This window comes from Oryx dammah, unplaced genomic scaffold (genome assembly GCF_014754425.2).
Source record: "Oryx dammah isolate SB20612 unplaced genomic scaffold, SCBI_Odam_1.1 HiC_scaffold_21, whole genome shotgun sequence".
Taxonomy (NCBI): Eukaryota; Metazoa; Chordata; class Mammalia; order Artiodactyla; family Bovidae; genus Oryx; species Oryx dammah.
This window is the reverse complement of record NW_024070205.1, coordinates 33,818,319-33,838,049: the sequence shown is the minus strand read 5'-3', so window position 1 is coordinate 33,838,049 and position 19,731 is coordinate 33,818,319. Positions and strand designations below refer to the sequence as shown.

The window sequence follows — 19,731 nt, the reverse complement described above, 5'->3', positions numbered from 1 at the left end:
TCCCGTTCGCCTAACCTTCACATCAGTCCTGTTTTTTTACTTTGCATTGAATTAGTTCCTGAATGTATTCTTCGCAGGATTACAACAGTGGGTGAGGCGAAAACCCGATAGAGATATTTGGCATTGACATTGACTTTGTTTACTGATATTTAATTGAGTTGGCTGTACTTAAATACTGGACCGCGGAGTATTTTACAGCTTTATATGTTAAAGGTTGATTGACTCTGAACACTTAGTTGAAAATTAACTGCTCTGATAAACTTGCCATGAGGAGGCCTCAAGTACTTTAATATTTTTAATAACCATTTGAAAGAGAAAAGTCTATATATGAAATGTAAATAATTCAATAACATTAGGCGGCTTCGAAGACAAACTGTTAAACAGGAATGACATAAAATTTTAAATTCAGATCAGAAAACTGACTTATCTACATACTAAATCAGAAGGATGATCGGAAGAACTCCTAAAAAATTAGACTATTTCCGTGGTAGTGAATGCTGCATTGATGGTCTATTGCTGTTTGGATGGTTAAGATAATTCTGAAGGAAACACTTAGTGGTTAAGAGACTGATTTATCTTATAACTACTTCTCTAAGACTTTAATACCTTAGCTATAAAATGTTTTACTTGCCTCAATAAATAGTTTACTTTTATCATTGTTGCTACTTTTTAAAATATTTCACCAAGATCTTCAAAGATTGGAGAGCTCCCCAGAAGTGATGGTAAACTGAGGTGCTTTACAAAGCTAGTAAGATAAAAACAGACATCAGATTTAGCCTCTGAAAACATTAACACCTTCTCACAGAGTCCTCACGTTTAGGTGATTTAGCCAGATTTGGAATGTTATCTGATCTCTGCTGCCAGAGCAAATGTCCTGAGATTTGCCAGTTTCGCCAAGAGTCATATGCACCAGAGCAACTTGTTTTGCCTAAATATGAAAGGGCCAAGAAGGACATTATCCTATTGCTAGTTTAAAGGTGCAAATACCAAGAAAATAATTATGAGAGGCAAAATCCAAATGAATAGGGGAATTTTTTTTTTAAAAAGATCATTATTCCCTAATAGTATAACTTTTCACATAATAAACATTAAGCCTCCCCCCTCCAATTAAGAAACTGATATAAAGAACTTACAATAATAACGGACTTGCTGACAAAAGAACCTAGAATTCAGGGATCTGTATTGGACCACTCAGTCACACTAAGAAAACCCCAAACTTAGATTGTGTCATGTGACAGTGATAACTTGCTTAGGGTAGGTATCCAATAGTTATTTTGTGACTAAGTTCTTCGTATACAAAGGTGGGCTTTCCCTGGTGGCTCAGCACTAATGAATCCACCTGCCAACTCAGAAGATGTGTCCATCCCTGGTCAGAGAAGATCCCCTGGAGAGGAAATGGCAATCCACTCCACTATTCTTGCCTGGGAAATCTCATGGACAAAGGTGCCTAGCAGGCTACAATCCATGAGGTGGAAAAAGAGCTGGACACAATTTAGCAGCTAAGCAATAATACCACCATAAAGGTGACAGTACACCTGGTGTATTCTGCTTGTCTCCCTCCCTGCCACTCCAGTGAAATAGAAAACTTCATGGAGGAAGACCTTCTTTATCCCTCCTTCCTTTGATTCCTGTTAGAAATTTAGCTTTTTGAAGAAGATATAGATGTTAATACCTACCATCCCTTGCCTCAAAACAGGACTATAACACCAATAACTGACCCAAATTCAATAGCATAATATATGTAGCTGCAGGGATAATAAAGTTTCCTCTCTATGACAGGCTTAGGTTTCTTCAACATATTCAGTTTATTTCTTAGGTATTCTGTACTATTCTTGTGCTCCAGGGGGTAAATCTAGAATTCCATGATTCATGCAAGAGCATCAGCCACAGTAGCCATATCTTTGTTTTCTGCTTAAAAAAAAAAAAAAAAAACAAAAAACTGCTACTGAATACTAATTCTCAGATGATTATAGTTACTCAGGGAAGAGGAAGAAAAAAGCCAACATTAGCACAGGTTGTGACAAGTTTTAAAATACTAAGAATACCATGGTTTCCCAGTAAGTAACTTGAGAATGTAGTTATTTTAATTGAGTTACCAAATATAGCTTCACCTTCCTAAATCTCACTCTACACTGCATTCACTTGGGGGAAACTCAGGAATGCTTTTCTGCTATTTTAACTCAGCCTGAATGTGGTTATACACAAAAGATATATTTTTCCAGGAATTATTTTTTGGTGCTTCATCTTTTCACAGTTTAATAGGATATTTTTATGGGTTCTTAATGGATTTTCCTACCCATAGTTTTCTGCCTTTCTCACTTCCAGTTCCAGGAGAGGAAAATAAGTGAAAATTCCTCAGAATTGTATTTTGAACTTTTAGTACCTTGCCTACTGTATGAATGTGTGTGAATAATTTTTTTAATACTTATTTTTATTTATTTGGCTTTTGTTGTTGTTCAGTCACTCAATTGTGTCCCACTCTTTGCGACCCTATAGACTGTAGCACACCAGGCTTCCTGTCCTTCACCATCTCCTGGAGCTTGCTCAAACTGTTGTCCATTGAGTCAATGATGCCATCCACCCATCTCATCCTCTGTGATCCCCTTCTCCTGCTGTCAATCTTTCCCAGCATCAGGGCTTTTTCTAATGAGTCGGTTCTTCCATCAGGTGTCCAAAGTATTGGAGAGCTTCAGCATCAATCCTTCTAATGAATATTCAGGATTGATTTCCTTTAGGATTAACTGGTTTGATCTTGCCGTTCAAGGGATTCTCAGGAGTCTTCTCCAACACCACAGCTCAAAAGCATCAAGTCTTCAGCATTCAGCCTTCTTTATGACTCAACTCTCACATCCATACATGACTACAGGAAAAACCATAATTTTGACTAGATGGACCTTTGTTGGCAAAGTAATGTCTCTGCTTTTTAATATGCTGTCTAGGTTCATCACAGCTTTTCTACCAGGTCTTAGCTGCTGCATGCAGGATCTTCTGTTGCAGCATGTGGACCCTAGTTTCCCAACCAGGGATGGAACCCAGGCCTCCAGCATTAGGAGCGCCGAGGTTCAGCCCCTAACCACCAAGGAAGTCCTGGTGTGAATAATTTTAAATTATTAATAAATAATTTCTAAACTGGTCTTGTCAACTTGTCATATAATGATGAAAATTAGATGTGCATAGACGAATCAAATGGATTTCTCATGTTTTGGTTTATACAGGTAAAATATAAAGATTAATAGGTAACACTATGTCCCAAACAATTTAAATGTTTTTACTTGTATCATGTCATTTTCATATAATACTACACTTAATAATTAACAGAATACTGTAATAGTCCTTAAAGGAAAAAAATTATATGTAATAAGTACATTACAAACCACACCTTAGGCAGCCCAGAATCAGAAAAAAAATCAGAATGTCTAATTCGGAAAAGGTACAGTCTCTTTTTGACTTTATAAATGCTACAGTATTTATAAATACTCTTCCTGTCCCCTTCATGGATCACAGCCTTGTCATGGCAAACAGGCTTGTGTAACTCAATGAGGCTATGAGCCTTCTTGTATGTTCTCAAAGAAAATGAAAAGGAGGTCACAGCAGCTTTTAAAATTATCTCAGTTACCTGTTGTCCTGTCTGCCTAAAATCAGAATTCAAATACCAAGTAGTTTTCATTTTTTTAATGAAATGTTTTTATTTAATTTGGTATTTAATGAAATACATACCATTATTTGTTAAATCACATTGAATTACATTAGCATAAAGTTACTTAGACCAGTTTCATGATTTTAGAAGAGGTACACTTTTAAAACATTCATGACTGAAGTTTAGTCTTTAAATACATTTTCCCACAAACTATTGCTTGTTGGTTACAGTTAACACCTTCTTCACCAGAAAGTGGTGTTTGTACCACACTAGGGTGTTGGAGAAGGCAATGGCACCCCACTCCAGTACTCTTGCCTGGAAAATCCCAGGAGCCTGGTAGGCTCCGGTGCATGGGGTGCTAGGAGCCGGGCACGACTGAGCCACTTCAGTTTCACTTTTCACTTTCATGCATTGGAGAAAGAAATGGCAACCCACTCCAGTGTTCTTGCCTGGAGGATCCCAGGGACGGGGGAGCCTGGTGGGCTGCTGTCTATGGGGTTGCACAGAGTCAGACACGACTGAAGCGACAGCAGCAGCAGCAGCAGGGTGTTGGATGATATTTGAGAATTTTAAACCCCCATATTAATACTGTCTGCTGACTGTATGCATCACACTATCATACTGCAGTGAATGAATTTTTCACATTCCCATTTTGAACTCATGAGATTAATAAGCAAAAGAAAGGAACCAAGTAGCATGCTTGGGTTAGCAGGTTATTCAAAATTCCAAACACAGCTGATAAGTCTAAATCTGTTCCTTTCTTTTCTAACTACATTCCTTCATTGCCTTAGATTTATACACATCTTCAAGTGCTCTCCTGTTAGGTCTAGGATATTAATAATATACTTTTTTCCTCAAGAACTGAACTTTTTATTTTGAACTTTAAATATTCCTTGAATACCCAGGTTATATATGTTTAATATAGGAAAACAGAAAATGCAGGCAAGCAAAAAACAACAAAATAAACCTAGCCACCTAGAGAAAAATGTTACCTTCACAGTTTCTTGGTAGGCATATAAACACATATAACAAATGGGGGTCACACAGGTAATCAGATTGTTTGCTTGACATTATAACAAAAACATCATTCCATTTTAATAGATAGCAACATCTGTTCTTCAAAGTAAACCTGAAACAGTTAATCCCTGTTGTTGGGGATACACAAAAGTAGACTCAGTTCTTAACTACAGAAACATTATTGATGTAAAGATTTGATTTATACCAGGTGGATGGGTTTTGACCTAGAGGGACTGTAGTACTTTTCCCTGCAAACATTCCACTTCCTGGCTACTCAGACTTTCTTGTCACAAAGCCTGAGCAAGTAAGCTTATTGGCCCGGCTCCTGGACCCAGGAATGCTGCCGTTAATAGCTGTGTGAACAGTCCATCTATGGGCAACAGGCAGCTGGCCTGGGTACCTGAATGTTTTCTGACTTAGGGCCGTGCTTCCCATGCTGACATTCAGATCAGATACCTTCTCACGGCAAGATGGTGAGAGATTCACGAAGAGAAAAGAAGGCCTACAGTTCACTTCTCCGAGATGGAATAAAATCAAGATGTCTTCTCCAAAGGCTGAGTCGAATGAGCTGGAATCAAGAAATGACAGTAGCTCCTGGTGTGGCCCGCCTGCCCCAGGACACACGTGGGCGGAGTAAGGCTTCCATCGGGTGTGTTTGCCAAGCTTACAGGGTGGGGTGGGGGCTACCCAGTAACAGAAACCCAGGCTTCATCTGCAACACAAGAAGCCCAATAAGGGTCTTTTCTAAAAATGAGCAAATGCGTCCGTTGAACTGAAGAAAAAAATGGCTTCCAAGTGAGGGAATTTTTTCGTCTGGTTTCTTTGAAAGCAAAGTCCTGGTATTGTATCTACCGGAACCAAAGTAAGGAAGATTTCTTTCTTCGTGGTCACCCCACATGTGATGGTGACATTGAAGAGGCACATCTCTGGTTTTTAAGGCAGTCCCATATGATCTTGAGCTGAGAGCCCGGTTCCCTCTGGGGTACCTGGTGCCCCTCAAATGGAAGAGGAAAAACTGTTATTTTTTCCCAGGAATTATATTCTGGTGCTTCAGCTTTTTGTTCAGTTTAATAGTATATTCTAACGAACTCTCAAGGATCTTTCCTACCCTGATTTCTGCCTTTCCTATTTCCATTACCAGGAGAGGAGGGGCTAGAAGGCCAGGGTGACCAAACACAGCCAGGGCAGGCCCCTCCCCTTCAGAAGGGAGCTCGGAGCCTGAAAGGGTCTCTATGACTCAGGAACTAAAACTGCGCCTTGTGTGCTGACGAAAGTTACTGACCGAGTTAGTCAAGTTAGAAACTCCTGCAGGAACACAGCGGAGCAGATTCCTGGCATCTGGCCCCGTGTCCCTCACGGATGCGCCAAGAAAACGTCACCTAAAGACTTTATACTTGTTCTTGCTTTAGTCTTGATTTGTAAAAACATATTTCGTCGATAGAAATCTGTCCCCAGATAGGGTTAACAAGCAACCCTTGGAACTAGTGGAATTCCAAAAAAAAAAAACGCCATTGTACCGAGTCGCCCTGGAGCAGTTTGGGAAGTCTGGCGCAAAAGGGATGGCTTCGTTCGCCCCCACCGGGTTTTGTTCGGCAGCCGGGCAGAGTGGGTGATGGGCAGGCTCTGGAGGCCCCGGATTCCAGGGCACGGCAAGGCCGCCTCCTCCGAAAGGACACTTGTCACCCGGTGTCCCAGCCTCCGGCGTCGGCGGGAGGCCGCAGGAAGCCCTGGAAGGGCGGAGAGAGGGAGCGGGCGCAGGCGGCGGTGACTCAGCCTGGAGCGCGGGGGCGGGAGGGCGCGAGAGGAAGCGAGTCAGAGCGCTCAGCCTGGCGGCGGCGGCGAACCCAAAGGAGTTAAGTAGGCGGTGTTGGTGACGCCCCGCCCCCGCCCGGGCCGGCCCCCCGGAGGCCGCCGCGCCCGATCGTATTTATTGCGGCGGCTCCCAGCGCAGAGTGTCTCTCCGCTGGCCCCGGCCGCGGCTTTCCCGAGTACCGCGAGCAGCGGCCCTGCGCCCCTAGTGAAGGCGCCATGGAGCGGCCGGCGCCCCTGGCCGTACTGCCCTTCTCGGACCCGGCGCACGCGCTGAGCCTGCTGCGTGGCCTGAGCCAGCTCCGCGCCGAGCGCAAGTTCCTGGACGTTACCCTGGAGGCGGCGGGCGGGCGCGACTTCCCGGCGCACCGCGCCGTGCTGGCAGCCGCCAGCCCCTACTTCCGCGCCATGTTCGCTGGGCAGTTGCGCGAGAGCCGCGCCGAGCGGGTGCGCCTGCACGGCGTGCCGCCCGACATGCTGCAGCTGCTGCTCGACTTCAGCTACACGGGCCGCGTGGCGGTAAGTGGCGACAACGCCGAGCCGCTGCTGCGCGCCGCCGACCTGCTGCAGTTCCCGGCGGTGAAAGAGGCGTGCGGCGCCTTCCTGCAGCAGCAGCTCGACCTGACCAACTGCCTGGACATGCAGGACTTCGCTGAGGCCTTCAGCTGCGCGGGGCTGGCGAGCGCGGCTCAGCGCTTCATCCTGCGCCACGTGGGCGAGCTGGGCGCCGAGCAGCTGGAGCGTCTGCCCCTGGCGCGGCTCCTGCGCTACCTGCGCGACGACGGGCTCTGCGTGCCCAAGGAGGAGGCCGCCTATCAGCTGGCACTGCGCTGGGTGCGCGCCGACCCGCCGCGCCGCGCGGCGCACTGGCCGCAGCTGCTGGAGGCCGTGCGCCTGCCCTTCGTGCGCCGCTTCTACCTGCTGGCGCACGTCGAGGCCGAGCCGCTGGTGGCCCGCTGCCCGCCCTGCCTGCGCCTGCTGCGCGAGGCGCGGGACTTCCAGGCGGCGCGCTACGACCGCCACGACCGCGGTCCCTGCCCTCGGATGCGGCCGCGCCCCTCCACCGGCCTCGCCGAGATCCTCGTGCTCGTGGGCGGATGCGACCAGGACTGCGACGAACTGGTCACCGTCGACTGCTACAACCCGCAGACGGGGCAGTGGCGCTACCTGGCCGAGTTCCCCGACCACCTGGGCGGAGGCTACAGCATCGTGGCGCTGGGCAACGACATCTATGTGACTGGTGAGTGGGCATGAGGGCTGATCAGGAGGACCCTGACCTGCTCAGACCCGAACGGGGAAGCAGGTACTTTCACCTGCAAGAGAACCCGAAGTGCCTGGAACCACAGGTGGCACCTGGGTGCAGGTGGACACTCTCCCTCCCCCCGACTTGCAGGCACAGAAGTTTCTAGGGTTGAATACTTAAGGAAGAACCCCTTTGTGTTAGTGGGACAAGTACCATCTGTGGCTCTCGCAGGGCCCGTCTGGGCAGCCCCCTCCTTGCCCAGGTGGTATCCCCATTTAGTGGCAAGACACTGGGGTAGCCTCCCTGAATGCTGCTACTAAGTCACTTCAGTCGTGTCCGACTCTGTGCGACCCCATAGACAGCAGCCCACCAGGCTCCCCGATACCTTGGATTCTCCAGGCAAGAACACTGGAGTGGGTTGCCATTTCCTTCTCCAACCCTGCAATGCTTCCTTTTTCTTCCTAAGGAATTTGGGGACAGGCCAGGGACTGACATCCTGTGGTACATCCTTTCTACCCCGGTAGGGGGGGATTTCTCCCTCCCAGCTGAGCAGCACAGTCCCCTGACTCAGTCACTTGGTCACCAATGACAGCGTTCCCTGGGGCTTGTACCTAGGCCCTGCGCTGTGGGTCACGTGGTGTTTAGGCTGCTCCCGGCCCAGCAACTGTAAACAGAGTCACATGCTAAGAGGTTTTCTTCCAATTACTTGGCCCAGACCCCAAAACACTGCCGAGTCATGCTGGGCGGGTCCCAGCCCGCCCCAGTCCTGGGCATCTCCCACATTTTTTATTAAAGATGAATCTCAGTTCAAACATGAGGCTCCCTCCATGCGTGGGTTGAGGAGGGGCGGTCTGTGCGAGGGCTATATAAGGAAAGAACCCGGCCAAGCATATGCTCAGGGCCTGCAGGGGGCTGGATTGGGCAGGGAGGCCTCAGCTGGGCCAGCGCAGCGCTGTGTCCAGCCTGGCACTTTAGTTCGGGAGAAAGCCAGCTCTGAGGTACCGGCCCCTCCCTCCAGTGTCCTGGGGGCTCTGAGCTGAGAAGTTGGGCTCAACCCAGCCTGAAGACAGGCTCGGCTATGTGGCTGCCACTCCAGGTCCTGCCTCCCCGGGAATCTGCCAGAATGGGCCAGTTCTCAGTCTGAGGTTGGCCTTGTGTTGTTGGGGAACCAACCCCCTTCAACCCCACCCCACCCCACCCCCGACCACTGAAGTCTGGTCAGTGAACTCCCACAACTGGTCAGACTCGCCCCAACTTTGCACACCCTTCCATAAATGTCTCAGCTAATCCTTTGGGTTTAGACAGGTGGCTGGGTCATTCCCTACAGCTGCCTCTAGGGAATCTCACAGGGGCGAGGAGGCGGCTTCAGCTGCCTTTGACACAGTTCTCCTTTAGAAGGAAGAAGGGAGGCCGGGAGGACTTTACAAGGAGGCTGTCTTCTCCCTCAAAAGCTCTGGGCTGTGAGCCGGGTAGAATGTCACGGTGGCTCTGCTCTGCCCTGTGGCCCCAGGCTTGGGACAAGGAGGGGAATCCAACCCCCAGGGTTCTTGGGATCCCTTCACCCTGTGAGAATCCTAATGTCCTAGGTGAGCCTGGTTTAATTTATGGCAATAGCCAGTACCACTGGGCTTTGTTTGTTTGCTTTTTAGCCCTTTTTTTGGACATATAGATGGAAAAGTAGACATCATACTTGCACAGCTTGATGACTTTTTCCAAACAAAACAAGTCAATAGCTTGCATATAAATCAAGAAATAAACCCCAGAAGTTCACTCATAGCATCACCTTCTGTGTTAGGTTTCTTGCTGGCTGAGCACTTAGGTTTCCTCTTAACTTAGCCTGGCCCAGTCTTGGTTAGGGGATGCCTAGAAAGTAATGAACAAGTCCCCAGGCACCCCACCCACATATGCTGTTTTTTTCTCTTTTTTTGGCCAAGCATAGCATGCAGGATCTTAGTTCCCCAACAAGGGATCGAACCTGTGCCCCCTGCGTTGTGAGCTCAGAGTCTTAGCCACTGGACCACTAGGGAAGTCCCTCCCACCCACATGACTTGTGGCTCCCTGGGAAAATGGACTCTAAGACCTGGTGCTCCCATCCAGTTGAGGTGTCTGACTCTGAGTGCAGGGATCCAAACTGAGGTTACTGTGTACTCAGAATTGTGGCCTCTGGGCCTCCAGTTGGCCCACAGAGGTGCGGTGGTGTCTTTATGGCATGAAGCTGGACCATCCTCCTGGGCAATGGTCAGCCTATACCTGGCTTGAGCCCCTGGCTCCGGCCTTGGTAAGAGAGGATGTGTGTTTCATCCTTACTCTCTAGGAAGTTCAGGGAGTCATGGGTGGGTGACTCACCCTGAGTCGGTGTGGGCTAATCCTCTGTCTGCCCATTGTCCTCCCTGGCAGGTGGATCTGATGGCTCCCGGCTCTACGACTGCGTGTGGAGGTACAACTCAAGTGTGAATGAGTGGACGGAGGTGGCGCCCATGCTGAAGGCCCGGGAGTACCACAGCTCCTCCGTGCTGGACGGGCTGCTGTACGTGGTGGCTGCGGACAGCACGGAGCGCTACGATCACACCACTGACTCCTGGGAGGCCCTGCAGCCCATGACCTACCCCATGGACAACTGTTCCACCACTGCCTGCCGGGGCCGGCTCTATGCCATCGGCTCCCTGGCCGGCAAGGAAACCATGGTCATGCAGTGCTACCACCCAGACACAGACCTGTGGTCACTGGTGGACTGCGGCCAGCTCCCACCCTGGTCCTTTGCCCCCAAGACAGTGACTCTGAACGGACTCATGTACTTCATCAGGTGAGTCCCCAGGGGCCAAGGCCACTGAGTGCTCTTTTTCACTAGCTAAGCGCAGCTTCAGTGTTCTCCCATTTCACACATGAGGAAACTGAGGCCACACTGGGCTCTGAGGCTGGATCTTTCTGACCTGGAGCTGTGGTTCTGCCCCTCATTCCTTAGAGTGGTTTCTGTAGCCTCTTGGGACCCAAGTGTGATAGATGGAGCTAGGTCTTTGCAGAGAACTTTTTGAGAGTCAAAGATGCTAAATCAACTATGTCTCTTTGGCTAGACTTTGCCTGTGTATCACGCTAAGTTGCTTCAGTTGTATCTGACTTTTTGCGACCCTGTGGGCTATAGCCCACCAGGCTTCTCTGTCTGTGGGATTCTCCAGACAAAAATACTCGAATAGGGTGCCATTTCATCCTCCAGGGGATCTTCCTGACCCAGAGATCAGACCCTTGTCTCCTGCATTGGCAAGCGGGTTCTTTACCATTAGCGGCACCTGGGAAGCTGCTGCTGCTGCTGCTTCAGTTGTGTCCAACTCTGTGCGACCCCATAGACGGCAGCCCACCAGGCTCCCCCGGCCCTGGGATTCTCCAGGCAAGAACACTAGAGTGGCTTGCCATTTCCTTCTCCAGTGCATGAAAGTGAAAAGTCAAAGTGAAGTTACTTAGTCGTGTTCAACTCCTAGCAACCCCATGGACTGCAGCCTACCAGGCTCCTCCATCCATGGGATTTTTCCAGGCAAGAGTACTGGAGTGGGTTGCCATTGTCTTCTCCACCTGGGAAGCTGGGTCCCTCTAAAAACCCTAGTTGGTCTTATGTGGCCTTTACCAAAAGGAGCCACCTATCCTACCTTAGAGGGACTTTGAATCTTAATAAGAGGAGAGCTTTCTGGACACTTGAGTCTTTTGGAGGGGGAGCATGGCCTTGACAGATGGTTTACTCATCAGCCGACTGGTGCCAGGTGTGAGGGACCAGGTGGATGGATTGACCTCGCCCCCTCTGCAGAAAGCAGAACTTCTGGGTTCAGTGCGTCTCTGCAGATTTTTTCTCTTCCCTTCCTGCCCGGCCTGGCCCAGGAGGGCACATGAGTCTTGCTAAAAGAATGCTGTTCTCCCAGGATCCTGCCGCCACCCTCGACCAGGGAGGGGCCTGGTACCAAGCCGACCTGGAGCTGCCTGCAGGAACGATGACCGTAGTTAGCCTATTGGAATCCCCAGTTGGGTCAAGCTCTGGGTTACCTGCTTTAAGGGCATTTTCAAGGCTAGTCTCCCATGGCTGTCTAATAAGATGACACCGCTGTTGTCCCCCTTTCACAGGTGGCAGGGACAGAGGGGTAAGGGACTTGCTCACACCTGCAGGCTTTTATGTATATGTATGCACTTGCATCAGGTCTTAGTTGCTGCACTCAAGATCTTCAGTTGCGGCAATCAGGCCTGTGGGATCTAGTTCCCTGACCAGGGACCGAACCTGGGCCCCCTGCATTAGGAGCATGGCATCTTAGCCACTGGAGCACCAGGAAAGGCCCCCTCAGACTTTAAATGGTGGCACAGGGTTAGAACCAAGAACTTCCAACCCAGGTCCCATGTGCTGTCACCACATCCCAGCCTCCCTGGGCCCAGCTGCGGAGCCGTGGAGCTGGGCACCCAGTGGGTCAGCATGCATCATGGGTCTTGCTGATTTGTCACAGCCAAATGCCCCCTCCTGATCGGCCAGTGGACATCCAAGGAGCTGGGAGCTCCATACCTGCAGCTCACAGCTTCTGCGTGTGTGTCACATATGCACACACATATGTGCTTGTGTGTGTTAGTCGCTCAGTTGTATCTGACTCTTTGTGACCTTATGGACTATAGACCGCCAGGCTCCTCTGTCCATGAGATTCTTGAAGCAAGAATACTGGAGTAGGTAGCCATGCCCTCCTCTAGGGGATCTTCGCAACCCAGGGATCGAACCTGGTTCTCCTGCATTGGGAAACAGGTCCTTTGCCACCTGAGCCATCAGGGAGCCCTATGTGCTCGTAGGCCTGTGTATCTGCCTCTCCCCTCCCTGGCCTAGAGCCTGCCTGTAGCTTCAGACCCAGAGGGAAGGGGAAGGTGTGAATGACCATCCCTCCCTCCCCATTCCATCTGGGACTTTGAATCGGGAGCCTCCGAGGACAGGGACTGTGTGCTTCTTGGGCCACGCCCCTCTGACCGGCTGAGCCTGCCCTCCCCCAGACCTGAGGCTCCTTCCCAGGCTTCCTGGGAGAACACAGCTGGAACCCAGTGGTGTTGCTTGTCTCATGGTGGCCAGGCCTCCTTGATTCCCAGAAAGGTCAGGTCGGCTCCAAGGAAGCCCCAGAGACCCAGCCGGCTCCCGGCCCTGTTATAAAACATCACATCAGCTGACCCTTCATCCAGCTCTCCTTCCCGAGTCGTGAAAACCTCTTCAAAGTGGGGGTGGGGATGGCTATAAATATACCTTACGAGTGTGCCAGAACCTTCCTCAGAGTGCCAGGAACTTGGCCTCAGCCCCTCATGGCAGTTCCAGGCTGCGTGCCTTTGAGAACGCCCTCCTACCCCCACCCCACGGTCCTAGAACAAGATAATATGCCCAAGGACCAGCGTGTGGGCAGAAGTCCCCAGTGCCTTGGTCCTCCTGGTCAGGGTCACTGGTCAGCTGCTAAACTGCCCCACATGCGAACGTTAGGATGCCCCCCCCAGACCCACTGTTAGCCTTCATACATGGTCACTTAGCCCATGGAGGGCCAGGTAGGCGGGCTTGACTCTGCTTATCACCCCCGCCCACCCCCACCAGAGTTCCCACCAAACTTGGCAAGAGTGTGAGTGGTCTGGAAAGGCAGCCTGTTTGTCCCGTAAGTGAAGAGTGGGGACCTGGCCTCACCTGAGCATGTGGGTGAGCCCGGGGGCCTGGGTCTCGTGCACTTGAGCGTCATGCACCCTGTCCACTCTGTTGGGCATCTCGGCCACACCACCCCTGTTCACAAGGCCCCCTGTGGGGATAGCTCCTGTCTAGAAGAGGCTGTGACAAGGAGGTGTCCCACACTGTCCGTTGCAGCTGCCATTGGCTGTGAGCAGCGACCGGCAGCCCCCTCCCCTTAGCCATGCTCCACTTTGGTCCCAGTTTCACATGGCTCCTGGGCTGGGGTGTCCCAACCCCACAGAGGCAGGAGGCAAGAGCCTTGTTCAGCCTGGCACCTTCTGACTGCAGCTTCTGTGTTCCTGCAGCTGGGGAGGGCAGCCCAGTGGGTTCCCATGTCAATTATCGTTATCTCATGGGCTACAACCCAAGAATGGTTTTTACATTCTGAAGTGGTTGGAGGAAAAAACAAAAAAAAATCAAAGTGAGAGTCATACTTTCTGATGTGTGAAAGTTATGTGAAATTCAAAGCTGCGTCCATAAATAAGATTTTATGGGAAGGCAACCAGCCCCTTTGCTTATTCGTCTGTGGCTGCATTTGTTCTCAGTGGCAGTGCTGGGGACCTGCCGCAGAGGCCGTCTGCTCTACAAGGCCTGAAGTGTTTACTCTCAGGCCCTTCTGCTAACCCCTGACCTGTGACCATCGTCATCAACGCTACCATTTGGGAGATAGTGTTTTTTGAGGCTGTGCCTTCACATTTGAGTGAAGTCATCATGCGTGAGTCAAACAGGATTGAAGGAACTTGAGCCCAGAGTGGGGGGCAGTGCTGGTGTCCTTGGTCCTGCGATTCTGGTCACCCTGCTGGGCACCTAGGATGTAGCAGTGAACAGGGTGTGATAGGGGCTGGCGGCGGAAGGAGGGCAGTGGCTGAGGAGCAGTCCAGGGCACAGGAGGGTGGGCAATGGGGCAGGAGGCCTGGCCTAGACTGGTCAGCCCTGGAAGGCTGTCCTGAAGAGGAGGCAGAAGTCCAAATCAGAAGAATAAGCAGAGATTGGACAGAAGGGCCATGATCAGTTTCGGAGCTGAGGCTACATGTGACCATGGTAGGGGGTCAGGGTCAGCTGCATTGGTGCTGGTCTTCAGGAAAGGGTTTAAGTGTGATTGTTGGGTGTGTGGAACAAGGGTGGGTTCCAGGCTCAGAGCCAAGGTGTAGGGACCTGAAGTCCACCCCTTGAGCCAGGGGTGGGGTCCCACTGGCCAGTGGGCAGCCAAATAGCATCACAGAGGTCCCCAAAAGAGGTGGGCCTCGAGGACCCTCTCTCTAGCTTTCACACCCAGGGGCTTCCTACTCACTCTGACCTGCTCTTCCTCCTCGCCCCCTCCCCAGGGACGACTCCGCCGAAGTGGATGTGTATAACCCCACCAAGAACGAGTGGGATAAGATCCCGTCAATGAATCAGGTGAGTTTGCAGACTCGCCAGCATTGGGAGCTCGGGCTGGTCCTGGTTCCCAACCAGTGTCAGCATAGGTGTTTCAGGGTTCAGTCCCAGCCAGCAGGGGTCTGTACTGGGCACTTGCCCAGTGTTGTCTCACTGCACAGCGGGCTCCTGCTGTCTTCAACTTGTGTTTGGGGGGTCACCGAAACAGAGACCTTAAGTAAGATCCCAGAGTCACACAGCTTAGTTCATCTGTTCAGACCAGAGTTCACTGAGCTTGGATTGAGTGTTCCACAGAGGGACTGCAAGTGCAAAGGGCCTGGGGCAGGCCATGCCTGATATGTTCACGGAACAAGCCCTCAGCCTGGCATAGCTGGAGCAGAGTGAACACGGGGGCAACAGGGATGAGGTCAGACAAGGAGGTCTCTGGGGATTGACCTTGGGAGTACATTTATTGAGCACCTGCTGTGTACCCACACTTCTGCTACCTAATGGGGTGTGACTCTTTTTGCTTGTTGAGTTTCACAGTAAGATGGAACCAGGAAGGTTTGGTAGCATTTGGCCACATGGGCACGTTCCTTATTCCCAGACACACATCTATACCCACCTCTATCTCTATTTTCTGTCTTTCTTAATACTTCTCAACCTGGGACTTCCCTGGTGGTCCAGTGGTTAGAACTCTGCGCTTCCACTACAAGGGGCATGGGTTCAATTCCTGGTCGGGGAACTAAGATCCTACATGCTGTGTGGCACAACCTCCCCATAGCAAAAAAAGAATTTTCCAAACCTTCTCTCTTGATAACGCTGCATGACCAGTGTCATAATTTACAGTGTCAGAGTTTATTTAACATCGTTACTGTTGCCAGTTCTAACTTTGGTTGTCCCCATAATGACCTGCTGCACATGCGTGCTCAATTGTGTCCAACCCTTTACAACCCTGTGGACTGTAGGCTGCCAGGCTCCTCTGTCCATGGGATTCTTCAGGCAAGAATACTGAAGTGGGTTGCCATTTCCTTCACCAGGGGATCTTCCTGACCCAGGGATTGAACTCATGTCTCTTGTATCTCCTGCACTACCAGGTGGGTTCTTTACCACTGCACCACCTGGGAAGCCCATAATGAGCTACATGTATTCATTATAGCGATTTTGGGAAAGGTGGGATAGTCCAGTCTTGTGGTTCAGAGCCCAGACTCTGGATCAAGTCCCAGCTCTGCCACTGTCAGCCAAGTGTGGCTGTTTTCCCATCTGTAAGATGGGGAGAATGATTGTGCCTCTCTTATGGGGGTGATGCTGCTTGGAGGCCCTTGACCACCGTTGGGACCAGCCATGGCACGTGACCCCTGGGCACGGAGCCGCTGTTTCTCAGCTGGGGTATAGGAAGTGCCAAGGCCACCCCTGCCAGGGGCCCCGGGCACCTTCCCTGCAGAGGAGGAGCTGTGGGGGTTCTCTCCTGCCCTGGCTGCCAGCCTCCCCTCACTGCCCACCTTGACCCACAGGTGCACGTTGGGGGCAGCCTGGCCGTCCTCGGAGGTAAGCTCTACGTCTCTGGCGGCTACGATAATACCTTCGAACTCTCCGACGTGGTGGAGGCCTACGACCCAGAGACTCGGGCGTGGAGTGTGGTGGGCCGGCTCCCAGAGCCCACCTTCTGGCACGGCAGTGTCAGCATCTTCCGCCAGTTCATGCCTCAGACACCCCTGGGCGGGCGCGGCTTTGATCTAGACGGTGGCAGCAGTGACATGGATGTGGGCCAGCCCCGGCCGCCACAGAACCCCGCCGAGCTGCACTAGCCCTGGCCTGGCCCGGAGAGGGCCTCAGTGCAGGTAACCTGGCACTTCAGGGGGCAGCACCCCCTTCCTTGTACACAGGCCAGGTGGGGCCCACCGGGCGGAGTGTGGGCTCGGGGGCAGCCGAGCAAGCAAGGCTCAGGATGCGATACCTGGGAGCTGCTGTGGGTTCAGGGCCTCCTGGGGCCAGGCCAATGTGCACACTCCTGCTCCTTGGTCCAGAAAGAGCTGCCTCCCTGTCAGCAGGCCTGCTGGGACCAAGGCTGGTGTGCGTGCCCCGGCTCCTTGGTCCAGAAAGAGCTGCCTCCCTATCAGCACGTCTCAGGCTCCAGTGAGTCCCCCCCGCCCCAGGCCCCCACCTCACAGATGCAGGCACACCCCTCCTGCAGTCACCACCTGTGCCTACTTGCCCGCCTGCCTGCCTCTGCCCTGGGAGAGCAGAACCCCAGCACTTCTGGGTACAAGCAGAGGGGAGTCTGAGAACAGCCTCTTTGCAGATCCTGCTACCCAGAACATGGAGAATCAGGCCGACAATGGCCCCAGGGAGGTTCCACACTCCATGGTCAGGGCTGGACAGCTGGCAGGCAAGCTCCACAGTGGAGGGGTCTGCCTGCCCAGCTCCTCAACCCTGCTGGGGCCTCGCACCGAGACATCCGCTATGGATGGGCCTCCTGGAAGTAAGCTCAGACCTGGCGACACAGGGCGGGGAGTGGACAGGAGCATGGCCTTGAAGGGGGCCCAGTAGGACCTGCTGGGGGTTGTCTGTCTCCAGTGGACCTGGGCTGGGGCAGGTGCTGGGGTTCCTGTCCAGCCCACCTGCCAGTGTGGCCCCACATGACGCGGGAGAGGACTAAAGGCTGCAAGTGCAAGGTCGTAGCTTCTCTCCTGGAGGCCCTGGGACTTTGTCGCTGAAGCCCCGCCAGGCAAACAGCTGTGGATGCCCTTGCCCTGGCAGCCTGAGAAGAGGAGAGGGTTGTTTCTCAAGGAACCTGGGGTGGGGCAGACTCTGTGGTTGATCACAAGGTTTCAAATGCAGTTGGCCTTTCCTTAAAGGAAGAGAGGGCAGCTAGAAGCAAGGTCTGGATTGTTTGATCTTTACTCTTCCAGGGCCACTGCTGAAGTTCTCTGTAGGGGGTTGGGGGGCTGGCATGTGCTTTGTGCCCTGCAGAAGCCAGGGCTTCTCTAGGTGGGTACCTGGAGGAGCCCCTGTGAACCCCGGAGCTGGTGTCCCTGGTTCTGAGGAGTTTGAGTGTTCCAGTGGATGCTGGTCTTGGCCCCTCCAGGTCCCCAAAGTAGCCTTTGCTTGAATTTGTCCTCCTTCCCTTCGAAAGGGGAGGGTGTTTTTTTTCTTCATTGGGTGGATATTCATCCATGTTCTCACCAAGGAAAAAGTTTTCTCATCATTACTTCCCAAGTGGCTCTTAACAATCCTTTTATTGGGCAGAAGCTGTTGGGGGGACTGCCTTCCCCCTGTGAGGAGCCCTGGGGGAGCCATCGCTGTCAGGTAGACCGTCTTGCTCTGGAAACCCTACTGGAGCAGCCATAGCCCAGAGCCAGCCCTTCAGGTCCCCTTGGGCCCTGGCTCAGGGACCACTCCCAGGCCCCACCCCACCCAGTGTAGCTGGCACAGTGGGAAGGTGGGGGGTGGGTAGTCGGCGTTTCCTGCCTTGGGCCTTGGCCAAGATAAGTGCTTGCCCTCTGCTCCCTTGGGGACCCCACCCCCTCCCAGATCACCCCTCCTGGTCTGTGTCCTCCCTTGTGAATTGGGGCTGGCCTGCCCCCTCCCCCTAGGGTGGTTGCAGCCCTAGACGCTCCCCCTCCACTGCCCTCACTTCACTCCCCAGGGGTTATTGTGACCTTTCTTCCAGCCCAGGTGCCTGCCTGGTGGGCCAAGCCCACCCAGAGGTGGTCTGGCTCCGAGGAGTGGCCAACATGGGTTCTCAGGCAGGCAAGGCTGCCCAGTGTGATGGCTCGTCTCCTGTGCGTGGCAGGGGGACAGCAAGGCCGGGGTGCTTGGGAGCCATGGAGCCCTGATTCTGTCCCAGTCACCAGTTCAGTGCCAGTCTGTGCCCTCCCAGGGGGGGTGACGTCACGCAGAGAGATGTGACACGTGACAGGTCATGGGGGTGGAGCAGGGACTCAGTTTCATGGGAAAGACTCCAGGCGCCCTTTCCAGGGCTGTCTCTGTGGAGGGCCTGGGCAGCCCACGAAGGCAGCATGGGGGTGGGAGGCAGCGTGTGCCACGGCCACTGGCACTCCCCCTTCCACCCCAGGCGGGCAGGGCTGTTCCTCTGTGTCAAGGGCAGGCATCTCCACAGGCAGTGGCTTATGGGGAGGCCTTTTGCTGGGGCTGCAGACACTCATGATTTCCTCCTAAATCAGTGTTTGTCACCTGACATGGCATTCTGGTCCGCGCCGATGGCCAGAGCCTGGCCTTTTGTCTGCTCTTTGCTGTGTTTTTGGTACTTCACTGTGTGACCAGCCATCCCACTCGCCGGTGGGGACTCAGATGATGGTTTGGGGGTGGGGGAGGCAGTGATGTTCACTTCCTAGAAACTCCCCAGGTCCCCACCCCCAGATCCTGCCTTGGGAAGGGGAGGCACCAGCCTCAGCAACAGCAGGCTCCCGCTGGGGGTCCAAGAGCAGGGTCGACCCTTAAGTGTCCCCTCCCTGCCTGCCCTCCGTGCTCCACTGCATCACTGCACACTGACAGGCAGGGCAAGCCTGGGAGGGACTGTCTCTACGTGTTAGATGTACATTACTTTGAGTCTGTGAGGCAAGTTAAGTTATGAGAGTTTGGTGACTAGTATTTAATGCTGACCTACTGTTATAAAATATTCTATATTTATACGACTTCAGAGACTCTTCTGGACTAGCACACCCTCCCTCCAGGGTCCGACATCCAGTGCCAGCCCCCCAAGTGTGGGGCAGGTTTGCATATTTATTTGTCTGTTTGTTAGGCTTCTGTGTCTGGGATCCTGTTAAGGTTTTAGGATGCCTTCAATACATTAGCTTTTTGAAATAAAAATGTTTCCTATATGTTTGGTGTCATCGCCTCCATCCTGCTGCTGCCGGGTCTTGGAGCTTTACAGGCTGAGGCCAGGCACATGGGGCAAGGGAGCAAAGGAGCACTTGAGGAGCACGTTTAATACTCATT

The 19,731-nt window shown here is 52.3% G+C and overlaps 1 protein-coding gene and 1 long non-coding RNA gene across 2 annotated transcripts; one reads left to right on the top strand and one right to left on the bottom strand.

Annotated features, from left to right (window-relative positions):
- Positions 1 to 1,786: 1,786 nt before the first annotated feature.
- Positions 1,787 to 6,482, bottom strand: LOC120880160. The gene is made up of 2 exons (XR_005724966.1): positions 6,172 to 6,482; positions 1,787 to 5,649 (listed from the first exon to the last, which is right to left on the bottom strand). It is a non-coding gene; the product is annotated as an uncharacterized LOC120880160 (long non-coding RNA).
- Positions 6,447 to 19,613, top strand: KLHL21 (kelch like family member 21). The gene is made up of 4 exons (XM_040263323.1): positions 6,447 to 7,703; positions 10,104 to 10,509; positions 14,739 to 14,811; positions 16,284 to 19,613. The coding sequence occupies exons 1-4, from the start codon at positions 6,683 to 6,685 to the stop codon at positions 16,575 to 16,577; spliced, it is 1,794 nt and encodes a 597-aa protein (XP_040119257.1). The 5' UTR covers positions 6,447 to 6,682; the 3' UTR covers positions 16,578 to 19,613.
- Positions 19,614 to 19,731: the final 118 nt, after the last annotated feature.

What these genes read in the sequence shown, in the direction of transcription:
- KLHL21 (XM_040263323.1), top strand. Translation starts at nt 6,683, where the DNA reads ATGGAGCGGCCGGCGCCCCTGGCCGTACTGCCCTTCTCGGACCCGGCG. An exon ending in CAACGACATCTATGTGACTG is followed by an intron (nt 7,704 to 10,103) that starts GTGAGTGGGCAT and finishes CCTCCCTGGCAG; the next exon opens with GTGGATCTGATGGCTCCCGG. An exon ending in GGACTCATGTACTTCATCAG is followed by an intron (nt 10,510 to 14,738) that starts GTGAGTCCCCAG and finishes CCCCCTCCCCAG; the next exon opens with GGACGACTCCGCCGAAGTGG.